General features: G+C 41.6%; 1 protein-coding gene across 1 annotated transcript in view; it reads left to right on the top strand.

The window, feature by feature from the left end:
* LOC116510318 (ankyrin repeat and KH domain-containing protein 1-like) overlaps window positions 1-17,597 on the top strand; it is a 124,520-nt gene extending 106,923 nt beyond the window's left edge. Inside the window, 5 exon segments of the mRNA XM_032219815.1 lie at window positions 11,911-12,069; window positions 13,263-13,514; window positions 14,140-14,312; window positions 15,192-15,356; window positions 17,075-17,597. Coding sequence (XP_032075706.1) covers window positions 11,911-12,069; window positions 13,263-13,514; window positions 14,140-14,312; window positions 15,192-15,356; window positions 17,075-17,134 — 809 coding nt within the window. The 3' untranslated portion in view covers window positions 17,135-17,597.

Raw genomic sequence — 17,597 nt, 5'->3', positions numbered from 1 at the left:
TGATAGATATAGCTGTACTATCAGATTAGATGAAATCTATTCATCTGTTAGGGGAAATTTTTTCATGTTATGTACCTGCAACAGTTCATGCTTCTACATTAATGCAGTACGTGGTACTAGATCCTTCTATATGTAGTCTTGTGTTTCTGAAAATGATTTTTCTGTTTTATTTGCTTTTCTGTGCAGGTTTATTTCAAGTGAATATCATAATAGGATTGTCAGGTTTTTTTAGAATTGCAGGAGGGAAAAGCTCAAATATTTCATTAACTTTTAACTTTTAATTTAAACACATGTACAATATTCATGTTCTTGTTTGATCAAAAGCACTTGATTTTCTGTCTGTGGCTTTTCTTTTCTTTTGATTTAAAAGAACTGGATTGTTTGTTTATTACAGTATAGGCTGCCAAATCCTAAGGGCTCTTGGCAATTTAAAAGAAAAATATACAAGAAGCAATATACTGTACATAAACATCTACAAATTAAATTTTTATAAATTAATGAAAACAGAATAAATGTAAATTAAACAATTATAAACAAACCCAAGGTAGAAGCAAGGCCAAAAGACCTTTCAGAAAAGCTCTGTCCTCCTTTGCGCTGTTTGGAGAATCCAAGCTTGGATTCAATTTCTGTCTATCTGCTCAGTGACTGAGTTTGAAGAGCTTGGGCCACACCTCCCTGGCTTGATTGCTTTCAGTTTGTCAACTCAGTCTGAGCCCAAGAGACGTGACTAAAATTCTCTCTTCAATCAACTAAGCAGACAAATTGAATTCTTCAAACAGCGTTTTTAGAGGCTTCAAGGAAACAAGAAATTCAGAGAGGGTTTAGCCTCCTTGTGGCTAATTGCGATCCTCTGATCACATCACCTTTTACATTCCAGCAAGCGAGGTGGGTCACCGGCTGCCATGCCGAAAAGGACTCTCATGGCTTCCCAGCCACTGTCAGTCCATCAGATTCGTTGAGGGAGAGGGAATGCCAAAAGCGGGAGGGATAAAAAGCAATTAACAGCTGAGTCCGGTTTCGCACCAAAACTAGTTTTGTGCCCGTTGGCAAGCCATAGTGAGCATGCCCGGATTCACGTCTATAAGACGCTCAGAGGGAACAGACGGTGGGAATTAACATCAGCTTGACTGTGCAATAAGAGGTCTTCTCACCGATGTGGAAGCACCAGGGCTTTCTCACGAGAACACCAGAGTGCAGACCGGCGCCTAGTTCCCAGAGATCACTGTCTGAGAACTCGGTCACACTCCATTGAGGCTAAAATCATCTTTCTGGCACTGCAGAGCTGCGGGCCTGTCATACAACTCATTCCTTGCAGGAAGTGGTGAGTTGTTGCGTGTGAGGCAGTACATTATTTGTCTGGCCTGTAATTAAGTGGCGGAACATCACACAGCGGGGAAGAAGCCTCAGCTTGGGCCCTCTTCTGACCAACAGGGAAGAGCAGTTTTAAGGAGACCAGATCATCTCCAAGGGGCCCTCAAGGAGTGCCAAGTCCAGAGGCCCTTCAGTCAATAAGACATATGCTGCTTCTGACAGGGACTCCAGCAGAAGCCAAAGGGCGCTGGAAAAACAATTTGCTAAGGCACAGAGAGCTTTAAGGGAGGAGCCTTCCTTCCAGGACAAGCAGAACCTATCCCTCAGCCCATGGAAGAAGCACAGAATTGGCTCCCTGATAAAGTATCCGAGCTTCCAGTGTTACAGGCTGCCTGTTTTGACGAAGATTCGCAGGTGGGGAGTTGCCTGAATTCCCGAGGGATTCCGCACCCTTAGCAACGTTCACACTGACAGCAGCAGGCCTACATTCCTCAGAAGTTCCTGGCCTGACCCCGGAAATGCATACTTACATTGCTGGGGCCATTGTTCAAGGATTTGAGGCTGCACCAGTGTAGGAGCTTCCTTGTTCTATCTCAGACAAGCAGGCCCAGAGGGAGGAAGATCTGATATCCTTGCAGGAACCTCATTCCCCTAGACCAGTGGTTCTCACCCTTTCCAATGCAGCAACCCTTTAATACAGTTCCTCATGTTGTGGTGACCCCCAACCATAAAATTGGTGTCTCGGTTCCTAAGACCATCGAAAATATGTGTTTTCAATTATCTTAGGCGACCCCTGTGAAAGGACCGTTCGACCCCCAAAGGGGGGTCCCGACTCACAGGTTGAGAACCACTGCCCTAGACCATCAGTACGCAGTGAGCATTCTCTAGCAGGGGAGGAAGAGGAGGTTGGTGACCAAAAGCTTTCAGAGGAGAAGGGCATGGCCCCAGATAGACCCGCATATATCAGCCTTTTCCGTCCAGCTCTCTTTAAGTCCCTCCTTTATAAGGCCAGTTCAGTTACTAATATGGCAGTGGCAGACTATTCCACGGAACTGCTTAAGGAGCCACAGGATCAAAGTGAATGGCTGTTCATGGAATGGAAGTGACAAACAGCTCTACTTAATAGGCCCAAATCTAGAGCAACTGCTTCAGTGGCCCAAGGTAGATGCTCCGGTGGCCTCTCCAGCATCCTTGGCCCTCATTCCCTCAGATCTGATGGAGGGTATGAAGGTGGAGGACAAGAAAGCGGAGACTTCCTTCTACAAGACATTAATCAGGCTAATGTGGCATCATTCTTCAATAGGGCATCCCTCCTCTGGCTCTGCCAGCTGTTAGCCAGAGTTCCCCTTGAGGATACTAGGCTCCGCCAGGATATAAATAAGCTGGCAGCAGCCACCGAGTATTCTGCGGATGCCACTGTCAACGCGGCTAAGTTCGCATCAAGGGCATTGACATCTAATTTCACCATGCAAAGACTCTTGTGGCTACATCACTGGCAGGCAGACAAGGACAAAAAATGGCATCTAGCCTAGGCTCCCTTCAAGGGAGACAATCTTTTCAGGGAGGCCCTTGATCCGGTGTTAGTAGAGACCAAGGACAAAAAGAAGGTCTTGCCATATAGCTACTGGCGAGCGGACCACAGGTCCTCTCCCTACACTCACAGATAGCCCTTTTCGTCCAGGTGAGACTGCATTCCCTGCCACCCAGTTTCAGCAAAGTTATTCCCAGGGAACCGACAGGTCTCAGGACAGACGATCCTTCCAGGGCAGAGGCAGGCAATAGCCCTACTCCAGGAGGCCTTTCCAAAGGTCTAGAAACAGGCCTTTCCATAGAGCCAAGTGACTCCCAACACAACCTTCCCATTGGTGGTCGTTTGCAGGCCTTCCTCAGTCAGTGGGAAAACACCATCACAGATGTATGGGTTCTGCAGACGGTGAGGCTGGGCCTCACTCTGGAATTTGTGTCCCCTCATCCACGGCACTTCATCAGCTGCCTCTGCAAAGAAGAGACTCATGGAGACCAAAATCCGACACTTATTAGATATCAGGGTGATTGAATCGATCCTGTCAAGTCAGGAATGTCTAGGGTTTTACTTGATACTCTTCCTGGTCCCAAGAGCTCGGGAGGGTGGAGAGCCATCCTAGATCTCAAACAGCTCAATTTCCACGTAACGTATAAACGCTTTAAAATGCATTGCCTTCAATCCATCTTGGGAGGGAGATCTCCTAACATCTATAGATCTCAAAGAGGCCTACCTGCATGTCCCCATCCACAGAGGTTTTCTGAGATTTTGTTATGCAGGGCACCATTACTAGTACAGGACCCTGCAATTTGGTCTGTCATCGCCCCCCAGGACCTTCACCAAACTATTGGAAGCAGACACAGCGCACCTCAGATCACGACCATTGCGCATGCAATGTTACCTGGACGACAGCCTCTTCCAGTTGTAGTCCTCCCTTCAAGCGCAGCAGGACCTGCACATCACAATTCTGACATTACAGAAACACAGATCCTCTGTGAACATGGAAAAGAGTCATCTGATACCATTTTGGGGCAGTAGTAGACACAACATCTTGTACAGTATCATTCTCCCAAGATCGGCGTTCCAGCATAAGGGCACTAGTGACCTCAATCTGGTCACAGCGGTCGGTACCATTGATCCTTTCTGTCAGGAAAGATGATTTCCTGTATCTCATTCTTAACTGTGGGCAAGATTGCATGCCTGGCCATTGCAATGGTTCCTGTTGGTCGCAGGAGGAGTTGGAGAACAACATCAACTGGCTGGAACTCAGGGCAGCACATCTGGACCTCCATTGGTTCCAGGGGAGGATAACCAGTCAGCATGTTCTGCTAATGGATAACGTGGCCACCAAGGCACACGTGAACCGCCAAAAGGGCACCCACTCCAGGGCAATGTTGCAGGAAGCGGAGAGATTAGGTCTTTGGGCAGAGGCCTACGTCCTCTCCATTCGAGCGGAATATATTTCCGGACTAGCCAATATCCAAGCAGGACATGTTGCAGGACATTAGCTGATGGCAGCTAGCTAGTTCTTGGCAGACGCCATGTTGGATGCAGTTACTCTTCTAGAGCTCTGTCCTCCTCAGTGACGTCCAGGCATCTCCTGTGGTTTTGCAATTGGCAGGCGGAGACCAGATCAAAATGGCATCTGGCATCAACTGAGTATGCGGGAAACAAATGGTTTGGCGCTTTCCTTGACCCCATCCTTGTAGAAGACAAAATTGAACACAAGGTCTTCCCCTCCACGAACAAGCGTTCAGATCAACACCCAGCACCTTATTCCAGGAGGCCCACCTATCGGCCTCCTGATCAGGACTTCCAGCAGCAAAGGTATTTCTCCCCCCCCCCCCCCCACCGGATGCCCCAGGCAGGGGGACAGGCAATACTCTAGGGATAGGGACAGGTACCAGCAGCCCTGTAAGCGTCCCTTTCAAGGAGGGGGTGGACGTCCCCACCACAGAAACAAGTGATTCAGGTGCTCAAATCACCCGATCGGCGGCCGCCTTCCTTGTTTGCACATCACTGGGACCTCAGCACCACTGATGCTTGGGTCCTTCAAACCATTAGGTTTGGGTTAAAGTTAGAGTTCTGTTCCCATCCCCCGAATAGATTCCGTCTCTTTTCCTCCTCTAGGAAACCAGTCAAGCGCAAACTCATGCGCAGGGCCATCTGGCATCTGCTGGATATCTGAGCAGTAGAGCTGGTTCCGGAGGAGGAGAAGGAGTTGGGATTTTATTCTAACCTGTTTGTCGTTCCAAAAAGTTCAGTGGGGTGGAGGGAGATCCTAAACCTAAACCTATTCTAGACTGGTCTATTGCATGTTCAACATGGCATCCCTCAAGTCCATCCTGGAGGGGATTAGGCAGAGGGATTTCATGGCATCCACTGACCTCACTGAGGCATACCTCTATATCATGATTGCCCCAGATCACCACAAGTTTCTCAGGTTTTCATGCAGGGGGGTCCACTGTCAATACAGAGCCCTCCCCTTTGCTTTGGTGTCAGTTCCCAGGACATTCCCCAAGGTGCTGGCTGTGGCAGCGGATCATCTCCGTTCCATTCTGGTCCGGTTGCTACCTTGCTGATATCTTAGTGCAAGTGATGGCTACAGACCAGGCTAAGGGAGATCTGGGTTGCACAATTAACACCTTGCAGACCCTGGGGTTCTCGATCAACCTCGAGAAAATTCATCTGATTCCTACCACTAGGCTCCAGCATTTAGGGATCATCATCGACACAGTGGAATGTGAGGTGGTTTTATCCTAGGAGCGCAGGGGCAGTATTGTGGGGTTGATTAAAGAAATTCTCAAGGCACGTTCTGTTCCTGTAGTTCTTCTCTCTCGGCTCCTGGACAAATTCATCTCGTGCATCTCGATAGTGCCATGGGCACTCCTCCATGCCAGGGAACTGCAGTGGTTGCTGCTTCCGCCCCAGAGGGGCGGAACAAGCGATGCCTCTTCAAGATCCTTGTGCCGCCCCAGGTATTCCTGTCCTGCTGGTGGATGTCCCTGGTGCTGGCCAAGGTTCCCTGTTCAGGGAGCCAGACAGGTTGGTCCTGACGACAGACGCAAGTCTTTTCGGTTGGGGGCCCACCTAGAAGCCCAGTTAGCTCAAGACCGGTGGACGCCCTCAGATCTATGAAAGAACATAAACTGGCTGGAGCTCAGAGCGGAACACTTGGCACTTAGCCATCTTAAGGAGACAGTCAAAGGTCAACATGTCCTGGTTGAGGGAGAATGTGGCTGCCAAGGCCCATGTGAATAACAAGGGGGCACTCATTCGATGGCGCTGTGGAATGAGGCAGTGCGGCTGGGAAACTGGTCAGAGCGAACTATTCTGTCGATTTGAGTAGAGCACATTTCCAGAGTGGAAAACCAGCAGGCAGACTGGCTCAGCAGGGAGATGATAGACCACGGGGAGTGGCAGCTACATCCCAGCATTTTCGAGCAGATTTGTCAGGGGTTCGGTCAGCCGATAGTGGACCTCTTCGCCACTCCTTCGAACGCCCAGGTCTGGGACTTCATCTCACGGTTCCTAGATCAAGGGGCAGTGGACATCAACTCCCTGCATTGCAGGTGGCCAGCGGGCCTCCTCTACACCTTTCTCCATCTCTTCCTCCTTCCCGAGGTTCTGAGGAAGTTAGTGCTAGAGAGGGCGGAGGTAATTCTGGTAACACCCTATTGGCCCCAGCGACCCTAGTTTGCAGACCTGGTGAGGCTGTCCGTGCTTCCCCACTGGAGGTGGCTCTCCACGAGGGGAACCTCGTCCATCCGGAGCCAGAGTGGCTTCAGTTGACCACTTGGCGCTTGAGCGGGAGCAACTGAGAGCGGCCCATTTTTCGGCCAGAGTGATCAAGACCATTGCAGCCTCCAGGAGGCAATCTACCACCCGCATGATGTGACCTGGTCCTCCTTTGTGTCCTGGTGTTGGTCCGCACAGGTGGATCCGGCGTCTGCTTCGGTACCACAGGTGCTGGAGTTTCTCCAGGATGGCCTGGAAAAGGGTCTAGCCCACAATACCCTTAGGAGGCATGTTTCGGCCTTGGCCACAGTCCTTGGGGGGGGGGGCTCTCGATTCCTAGCGCATCACCCAGTCATTAAAAGGTTTCTTAGAGGGGCAGCTAATCTCAGGCCCCCTGTAGTACACCAGTTCCCCACATGGGACCTTCCCACAGTGCTTCAGGCACTGACAGAGGCTCCTTTCGAGCCTTTGAGGATGGTGAGCCTGCAGTTCCTAACCTTTAAGGTTGTGTTCCTGGTGGCGATTACCTCCGCCAGATGTATTTCTGAACTCAATGCGCTGTCATCTAGGTCAGATCTATGCACATTTCACGACAACAGAGTTGTGCTCAGGCTTGACCCTTCTTTCCTGCCCAAGGTTAACTCTCCTTTCCATAAGGCTCAGGAGATGGTGCTTCTGGACTTCTGTCTGATGCCTTCCAGGGAAAGGGAAAGATCTGGCATTGCCTGGATGTGAGAAGGGGGCTGCGTATCTACCTGAAACACACTTCTACCTTCAGGTGGTCGGAGGCGCTCTTCATCTCCTTCCAGCCCTCTACCCTAAGGGCAAAGGTGTCACCAGTCACTATCGGCAGATGGATTAGGCTAGCCATCACTAGGGCATATGAGGCACGCAGGCTTCCGGTGGCAGCTGGCATCACTGTGCACTCCACCAGGAGTGAGGCCATGTCTACGGCCTGGTCTACCCAGGTGCTCATAGAGGATTTCTGTAGGGCTGCCACCTGGCCCTCGCCTTTCATCAGGCATTACCGGCTGGACACTTATGCTTCAGCGGAGGCTTCTTTCAGTGGGAGACTACTGCAGGGAGTGCTGGACACTCGGGGGGCTCAGGCAGATAAATCTGTGATTTAAAGGTAAAATGTTGCTAGATAAATGATGTGAAGAAAAGAGCCTAGCCTCAGATCTGGTGAACAAGATTTTGCTGCTTTTGCAAGCAGAAATTTCAAGGCCCTCCATTGTATAAAGAACAAATACACAGAATTGTTTGTATTTCACCCACATTTTAAATGGGCCCTATATAGGGTGTTTTTTTTTCTGAAAGTTCCCCAGTACACAGATATTCTCTGTGGAATGTCAACATTGACTGTCATGAATTCTCCAATGGGTTCTTTGGCAACTTGTTCAGTTAAGTAAAGTAAAACTCTGTTTCCAGCCAGAAATTGTTTGAATTGTTAGGGTAGTATTTTTCACATGGATAAAGCAGTCTTGCTTCCTAACCATTTTTTCATGCCAGAGATGAACTTCACTCTTCTCAAGTGTTTTTGCTCAATATTACCATACTGTGGTAATAATGTGGTTATTATAGGCTGTAATATACATTGAATTTTCTCTAGATAGGGCACCAAAGTTTGGGAAATCTGAAGCAATGTTTATATTTTTTTCAGATTTGTACATCTGCTTTTTCTAGGCAATTAACTGCCCAGTCCTGTCTTATCAAGTTATGGACAAATAGCCACCAGTGTTTAATACTGCTTTTATATTTAGGAAAGTGGCAATTATAGCTGCCTTCCAAGATGATTTTCCTTTTTAAAAGGTTTAGGGAGTGTTTTCTTGGTTCCATAATGTGTAGAGCTTCACAGGCAGTATTTTGACTCACCGCTATTCTTTCAAGATCAGCTTCAAGAAACGTGTGGAGAGAGAAAGTTTCTGCCATAGTTGTACAACTACAAATAGGAGTTGTACAACTACAACATAGTTGTACAACTACAAATTTGGGAGTTGTCCTGGATTTTTTTTCTATGAGCCTATCTACTCTTTAAAGCTTTAGCCAGCTATCTTCAAACTTCCTGCATAGTCATGTTTTGAAGTAGATTTTTTTTAGAAAATTTGACAGTGGAGTTGAGGAGCTGTCCTGCTTTTCCATTCTGATTATGGGAGGCAAGATAGTTCCTTCCACAGAATAGGCAGTTGTGGACCATGCCTACTCTTTCCAATAGAAGATGCCCAAAATGTGAAATGCCCTTTGTGAGTCTCAGAAAATAGAATTTCACAGTAAGTCCAAATGTCTTTTCTTTTTTACCTTTCAGTGATTATAGGGTGGTAGTGATATCACCAAAGGTATGGTTTAATACATTGTTGTTGTTTTTAATGAGTGTGCAGGTGTACTTTAAAGTGGGAATTGGATATTTTAAATCTTGAGGAAACATATATTTTACCACACGATCATCAAGAAAATAAAATGAAGTTAGTTTTCTAGCTACTTGCATAGAACCATATTAGTTTACGGTGACAAATAAGAAAGAGTCTGATAGCACCTTTTCTAACTAACAAATTTATGGAAAGGCCTTCATGAGCTTAAATTAATAAGTTTGTTAGTTGGAAAAGATGTCACTAGACTATGTTATGCTTTAGGCAGTCGTTTTCTGTATTCTAGTAAACACAGTTAGAATTGCCCTGGATAAGATTAGGGGTTGAAGGAAGCCCTCAGAAATTTTGATGAAATGTCATTAAAACCACTGAATGCAAATAGATTTTCAAAAAGGAAGAGAAATCATTGGTGTGAGGAAAAAGTACAATAATACTTAAAAATGGACATGTAAAGTAATTACTGTATATTCTTGAAATTCTGGCAAGGATAATGATTTAAAGTCTTCTGGGAATCAGTAATGATTTGAACAGATGGAAATATAAAAATAGGCAAATCTTGAGGTCTCTACAAGCAGACTTTTTGTGTAATTACCTCAATACTAATCAATATAAGCAGAATCTAGTGGTTTTGTGATGGTCCTGACAAATCTGCAGTTATTGTTTTGCCCAACAAGGACCTAGAGATATAACCACAATAAAATCATTACATATATTCAGAAGCTGTTATGTGATAACATAATGCTTGGTTGATCATATAGACTTGCACTATACCATTCAAAAGATTCCAAAGACATCTAGAGAAACTTCCACTCCACTTTCAAAACTTTACTATAGATACATGAAAATCATCCGTGGATCTATGTTCTTCCAAAGTTTATTTGACAGTTATAGTATGTCTACCTTAAGTCAGAATTTTGAGTTTTTTCCCCAACCTTGGGCATGAAATCTTTGATCTGGACCATGAAAGTTACGTTCCTTATTTTTGAAGTGAATCAGATTCTAGAGTATCCGTTTTATTTATTCTGCAAACTGCCAAGCCATTTCAGCCTGTGATAACCGCTGTTGGGTTTGGTATGAAATATTTTTGGTGATAGTAATCAATTTTATTTGCTAAATCAATGAACCCTGTGCTTGATCCACTTTTTCAAACTGTCATCAAGACTCAGAACTAAATTTTCTTTCCAGAAATTGGATTCCTCTTGTGTATCACCTAAGAAATTATCGTTCTCATATTGTATAGATGATGTACAGCAAAAACTTCACCACTTAAATGTTTATCATATCCGTTTTAGCCAGATCAAATCTTTTTGCATGTCATAGCATTTTATCATGTTTTTGTTCCCTACTAGAAAACTAATTTCTGCCTATTTTTTCCTTTGATTATGGACACAAATAAGTAGGTTATCTTCTGATACATTAGTTCCTTCTGTCTATGCTTAAGGGCCATTCAAAGTTAGCTATTATACATGCTGCCTTTGCCATCTTTTTTCATTTATCATTATATAGCTGTCCATACAAGCACTATTGTTTCCTTTCATAAATACATTTGTTCTTGATCTTATTATATGTTCTATTATGTAAGCTTGCTATCCTCTGATGTATGATCCCAGAGATCATGAAACATTCCTCAATATTGTTATGTACAGCCCCAAAGCCTTATGTAAGCTCATGTTATTTTAGTGGCACAAATTAAACCTCAAGAAAGGACAGACAACATAAAACAGGAATTAATGCTTTCATCATAACAAAACTGAGGTCCTCTTTGTAGGAAGTTCTCAGTTTCATTCCCAGTAGCATGTGAGAGGAAAACATAATTATTGTTCCTAAAATCTAATAGGCCCTGATTAATTATGTTATTCCATGTAGATAGTATATGTATCATACACAGTCTTCCTTTTTGAATCACAGTGAGTACTTCTATAAATGCTCACATAATGAAGTGAATGTATCCGTATATGACTCAAGGTAAAGAAGACTTATGTAAATAACATTTCCCAACTAAGCCTGATGTAATTCATATAAAGTAGAATTGCAGAATTAATTCAAAATCTTTCTAACATTCACCTTGTGCTTATTTGCAAATAATAAAAACAACAAACAGAAAACTATGCTGAAAATTAGCCATTTAGAGATTATTTGTTTTTAGTTTAATATGAAAGCAAAATTGTCACATATTGATTATATTTAGCACATTCAGGGACAAGAAGGTGCACTTTGGGAGGTTAATCCCCTTTTCCAAAGGCCAAACAATATAGACACGTTCCTTGTAATTATGTCAGAGCTCCCTAGATTACTTTTGGTGGTCCTTTGTGAGATTGGGAGTTGAGTTGCAGCACCCAGTTTCTGAAATGATGTCTGCTGTACCATTTTGAGCTGATCTTTCTCCATATGCACTCTGTAAGATTATTATTTCTTTTAATTAATATGTAGTCTGACAAATGTGAATGTATGCATCGAAGTATTCACAGTTAGATCTGACTAATATTGCTGTCCCACTATGAAGAAAAATTAAAATTTCAAGTTGCATATACATATCTATGTCTTCTCAAGATCAATGGTTATTTTAGAATTTTGACTATAAATTTGATAATACCGGTTTATTTTTTGTATTTTAGCTTGCCATGTACAGTTTTGTATTATACATATATTTTTGTATTATACAAATATAAATACATATATTTCTTTTTCTGTCTTAAATGTAGCTATGGGGAATATAGTATTTTAGTAATAAACAATTCAGAGCAGGATCTTCTTAAATATCTTTCTAAAAGTTCTTTAAATAATTAAATTAAATTTCAGTGAGAGAGATTAAATTTGTATGCCACCCATTTCACTGTCCCAAGATTTGTGTTGCATTCTCTGAATATTTTTTTCTTGACCTTAATGTAAGTTGTACCGGAGATAACGTATTCTTGATTTCTGGATTTATTTTCTCAAATATACTTGAACTAATTTTAGATTTCCTTTCTCTAGATCCATCCAGCAATTCCTCAAACTCTTCTTCAACACCTATGGCAGGCTTTTCTGCAAACATTCAAGGAGCACGGGTTTATCTTCAAGGACCTGTTGGGACTCCCAGTTTTAACAGGCAACATTTTTCTCCCCATCCTTGGACAAGTGCTACAAATTCATGTAGGAGCTTAGATGGTTTGTCTAATTCAGCCTATGAATCTGTTGAAATCGCCTTTTTGCTTATTGTGTGATTTTGTTTGTTTGGTTGATGAGGGAAACTGGCAGCTAAAAGAGAGAAGATTTCTAAATAGAATTAAGCTGTTATTCTTAAATCTGAACTGTGGATGAGACTAAGATGAACGATAGTTTCAGGTTTTCCCCTTAGTATTTTCTGCCATATACAATTTGTGGTTCCAAACCCTTCTCTGCAGTAAAATAAGGAGTAGTGCATTATTTTTCTCATAATGCCTACTCCAATAGTAAATTGTAAGAAAAAATCCATACAATTCCACATAACTTTTAGTTTCTAAAGCTTTAATTATCCTGCAAAAAAGGATAATTTAAATAAATATATCCTTTATTCTTTCAAAAGCAATATTTGAATAAAGTAAGTCCTTTATTCAAATATTGTCTTTGAAAAAAATAAAGGATTTGTTTACTTAAATTACCCTTTTTTGCAGGATAATTAAAGCTTTAAAAAATTAAAAGCAATGGGCAATTCTATGGATTTTTCCTTCAAATTTGTAAGTTACTGCTGAAGCAAATTTAATCTTAAAGTTATACATTGAACCTATAAACTGAATCTAAAGTATCAGTGCACTTCAGATATTCTTGTCATTGAAGAATATATAATCAGAGGTACAATAACTGGTGAATTTGAAGCAATCTCTGGCTTGTCAACCACTTCTTCCTTATTCTCCTGTTTTTGCTCAGTTATTATTCACTGACCAATTACAAGAAAAGGAGAAGTTAAAACCTGATATCACCACGCACAATTATGAAGAACTGGTGTGAATGCTGAGAAGAGGAGGGGCGTCTATCCCTACATCCCCATCTGCTACTGCCATTGAAATTATATCAAAACATAGGCTGCAGCATAAAAGCTATCCACCCCTGAAATAATTCTTACAACTTTATTGCTTAATAAAAGCTATTTTAACAATGAATTGCACTGTGGGTGCCTGTTCCATCCATTAAACAACTTATCCTCATGTCTACTAAATTAGAATTAAAAGGTTTTTATTTTCATTTCTTTCAAAATGCTTCAGTACTAGCAATAGTTGTAAAATTTGAATCTTTCCACTAAGGAGAAAATTAACTATTCTAGATAAGCCTTCATATTTAATAAAGCAAGAGAACTGTTTTTCCATCAGGTGAATCACCTATTCCATCAGTTTCCTCGGGATCATCTTCTCCTCTTTCAGCTGTATCTGCACCTTCTAATCTGGGACAGCCAAAATCAGGGAGCACAAGTCAAGATCGAAAGGTGCCACCACCTATTGGAACAGAACGACTTGCTAGAATTAGGCAAGGAGGTTCTGTAACCCCTACGCCCCTGGGAAACAACTTCGCAGCTCCTGTAGGACACAGTGGCATCTGGTCATTTGGTGTTAACAATGTTTCAGGTGAGAGGATTTTTAACTTTTTCTGTAACTGTAAGATAAAGGAAAGATGTTAAGCATCTTGCAGGACTTGATCATATTCACCTGCACAATCTCTTTCCAAGTATAAAAAAATGGTAAAAAATATCCCATAAGAGAATAGAGGAGTGTTCCTCAAAAAAAGTTGCTGAGGTGAATGAAGAAATGTAAGTGTACGCTTGTTTAAGTTAGCACACAACTGAAGATGACACAAGGAAAAAGACTTTGGGAGATGGAAGGAAAACCACATTTTGGATTTTTAGATATTGGAAAAGAAGGAAGACATTGGTTCTTTGAGGTGCAATAAAGTGAGATGAAGAAAGATCCGTCTGCTGATAGCTGGATATTTTTTTCTTGACTACTGCAAACATTTTCACTAAAGAGACAAATTACTATGTCTTTTAAGTAGCATGTGTGCTCCTTGGCAGAAAAGATTACTGCATTGCTTTAGCAAAACCAAGAAGCTGTTTTTAGCTGCAAGTATGAAATTCTCTGGGCAAAGACTGGAAAAAGTGACATTTCTATTTTCATAATAAGGTTACAGATGAAACTACAAAAGGATTTTCCAGGCTTTTGTCCAATTTTTAATGTGCTTTTTTTGTCTTTTTAGAAGGCCTATCCAGTTGGTCCCAGCCTGCAATGGGAAATCATGCAGTGCATCAGCAACTCTCTGATCCAGGCTCTTTTTCCCAACATCAACCAATGGAGAGAGATGATTCTGGAATAGTGGCACCCACAAATATTTTCCAGCAGCCTCTGCCAAACAGCTTTGTGGATTTTAAAGTACATTTTTGTGTATTTTTCAATGTATTTTAATGTATATTTTCTCACATACATGCTGCATTGTCTAGAAAATTTCTACAGTAGAGTTTAATAAGTTTCATTTCATTTCCATACTTTTTATGAGAGTATTTTCATTGAAATTTTCTATCTCAGACACTTGATTTGAAAGTTTCAAAATCCTTGCACAATTACCTTAATAAATTTTAAACTTTTTCTCCAGTCATTACACTTACGGAGATAAAAAAGGTATTATTCTGTTTCACTCAGAATAGTTGCTACTAAATCAAGTTCAAAGGGGCAATCAGGTGTCAGTGATATATGAGTTAATTCTAAGAAAACGCAATATTCATATCCAAAGTGGGCAAGCATACTCAGGAAAATAGGTGTGTATTTAAGAATACATTGATGGGGAATGACCATTCATTGCTGTCCTGTTCCCAAAAGTGCTGAAATTCTCCAGAATCCTTTTAAATTATTATTAGGAATAAAATTTAAGTTACAAAGGAAACTTTGGAACCTGAGATTAGAGGAAGGAATTTGGGGATCGGCCAAATGAACAGGACTTTATTGAGTTATATTAGTTTCACATAAATGAAAATAAATTGAACCTATATGAAAAATGCATCTCCATCCAAAACAAGTTTAAAATGTATCTTTAAATTGTTTGAAAATCTGGGGAATACTCATGCCTTTTTGTATGTTTCCTAACCTTTTAAAATGTTATAGACTTCTTCCATTGTCTCATTCTGTTGTATTGCCACAAACAGAAAATGCTTTGGAATAAGCTTTTTTGTTTGTATCTTTATATGGTACTTATAAATAATTGTAGGCCAGGTTCTGTCCTGTTAGATGTAAATTATTACTCCTTTCCTGTTCCAGGGCGTACCAATTTCCATGTATGGAGGCACTATAATACCCTCTCATCCTCAGCTTGCTGATGGACCAGGTGGTCATCTTTTCAATGGACTCCATACTCCAGATCCAGCATGGAATCCCATGATAAAGGTGGTTCAAAATTCAGCAGAATGTACTGATGCTCAGCAGGTGCAGTAATCATCTTTTAAGTTCAAACTTTTGTCTGAAATAATAAAATTGAACATGAGAGATTATTTCTGTTTTCCAGGCTCATGGAAATTAGTAGAAATTAAATGTGAACCTATGAGATAAGAAATGTGGACCTATGAGAGACTTTATAAACAATGCCAGCTTGGTGACCTTGCACCAGTCCCCCTCTGTCAAACTTAGGAAGAAGGCATTGCCAAACCAGTTCTGAAAACTTTCCTAGGAAACTACAGGGACTGGTCCAGGTAGTCACTAAGAATCAAACCTGACTCAAAGATGTACACATGCACGCGCACATACACAGCTTAGATCTTTCCAATTCAAATTAGATTTCTGGATAAATTTACTGAAAGCCATGTACTCTTAAAATGAAGTCACTCTAAAGGGTAACACATGGTAGGGACTACTTAAAAGTGAAAGATTACTTTATGATGATTAGGTTTCTAAAATCTGGTCACTTTTCATAGTATCAAAGGGTTGGAAGTCTTCTAATCTAACAACCTGCCCAAGGTAGGAGTTCTCAAACCATCTCACACAAATGGTTGTCCAATTTTTTTCTTGAAAGCCTCCAGCAAGTGAGCACTCAAAACTTTAGGAGGCAATAGTTCTTATTGTCAGAAAATTGGTTCTCCCTTGACAAACTTTCACTCATTGCTTCTTGCCCTACTCTCAAGTGCTGTGGAGAATAAATCAACCGTCTCTTTTCTGTTGCAGCTGTTAAAGTATTGAAAGGCTGTTATCATGTCTCCCCTCAGCCTTGTCTTTATTAAGCTAAAATATCTAGTTCCTTTAACCATTTCTCATAGGTTTTATCCTCCAGACCCTTTGTCATCTTTGTTGCTCTTCTCTGCACTTTTTCTAGGGCCTCAGTACCATTTTTGCATTGGGCTGACTAGATCTGGATGCAGTACTCCAAATATGGCCCCACCAATGTGATATAGAATGGTACTATCTCCTTCCGGGATCCTGATGTTATCCCTCTGTTGATGCAGCCTAGAACTGCATTAGCTTTTTTTGACAGTTACAGCACACTGCTGACTCATTCTTAAGCAGTGCTGCATCAGGATACATGGATCCTCTCATAGGATCTACTGTTAGATCTACCTGTGCATTTGATTTTTCCAGCCTAAGTGAAAAGTGACCTCACTTACCTTGCCACTGAGTTGCATCTTGTTGGATAGGGCCCAATATGCAAGTCACTTGAGATCCTTCTGAATCTTGAGTTGATCTTCCGAAGTGTTAGCAGTTCCCCCAGGTTTATGTCATATGCAACTTGATGAATTACCCTTCTGTTCCTTCATCTAGATCATTTCTGAAAATGTTAAAAGAGTACTGGCCCTGACAGAACCTTGAGAATCCTTACTGCATGCTTCCCTACACGTAGATGGTTTTTTTTTCTTTGAGAACCACATGCTGAGTGCAGTTGATCAGCCAACTGCAGATCAATCTGTTGGAACTATCCCACATTGTTCTATCTTGCCCAAGAAGTAGGCTGTGTTCTTCATTTTCAGATGTCTTAAATCTTAACTACACTGTATTCATAGCATTTCCTTGGAGTTTTGAATTGGAATTAAGCTTAATTAAGCTAGGTGCTTAAGGCTTGGGATCTTCTAAATGTAATTTTCTTTAGTTCTTTGCAATGCTGTTCCAAATATTCCATGAAATTAATGTTCTGTTTTATGTTGTTTTTCCCATTTTAGATTTGGCCTGGTACCTGGGCACCTCACATTGGAAACATGCACCTCAAATATGTCAACTAATCTAGGAGGGCCTATATTTCCTTTTCTTTTACTTTTTTTTAAATTTTGTTTGGAGAAGTCTGACCTTGGAAGAACTTGGGATTTTTTTTAATGTGCCTAACTAAACTATTTTTTCCACTGTGGGCTGTTACAATGGAAACTTGTTAGCCCATTGTTATAAGAACAAAATGAGTTACCTATTCAGCTGATTCTGTTCTCCAGTTAGTTTAGCCATTTTGAACTCAAATCGGATAAAGCTAGTGCTTTTGGCTAAACACTACTGAATGCTACTTGTATGCAACAGAGAACTAGGTGATTACATGATTTCAACCTTTTAGGGTGGTAAATACATGTATAATTGTTTACATACTTAAAAGGAAAATGTTGAGTAAATTTCATGTCGTATAGTGGCTCTACTTTATGTAGCCTGTATTAATGTGAAATATTTACCTGAATATTCAATAAAAAGATGAACATTACAAGA

Source organism: Thamnophis elegans, chromosome 6 (genome assembly GCF_009769535.1).
Source record: "Thamnophis elegans isolate rThaEle1 chromosome 6, rThaEle1.pri, whole genome shotgun sequence".
Lineage (NCBI taxonomy): Eukaryota > Metazoa > Chordata > Lepidosauria > Squamata > Colubridae > Thamnophis > Thamnophis elegans.
Note: the sequence above shows the minus strand (reverse complement) of the source record. Positions and strands in the feature narration are given on the sequence as shown.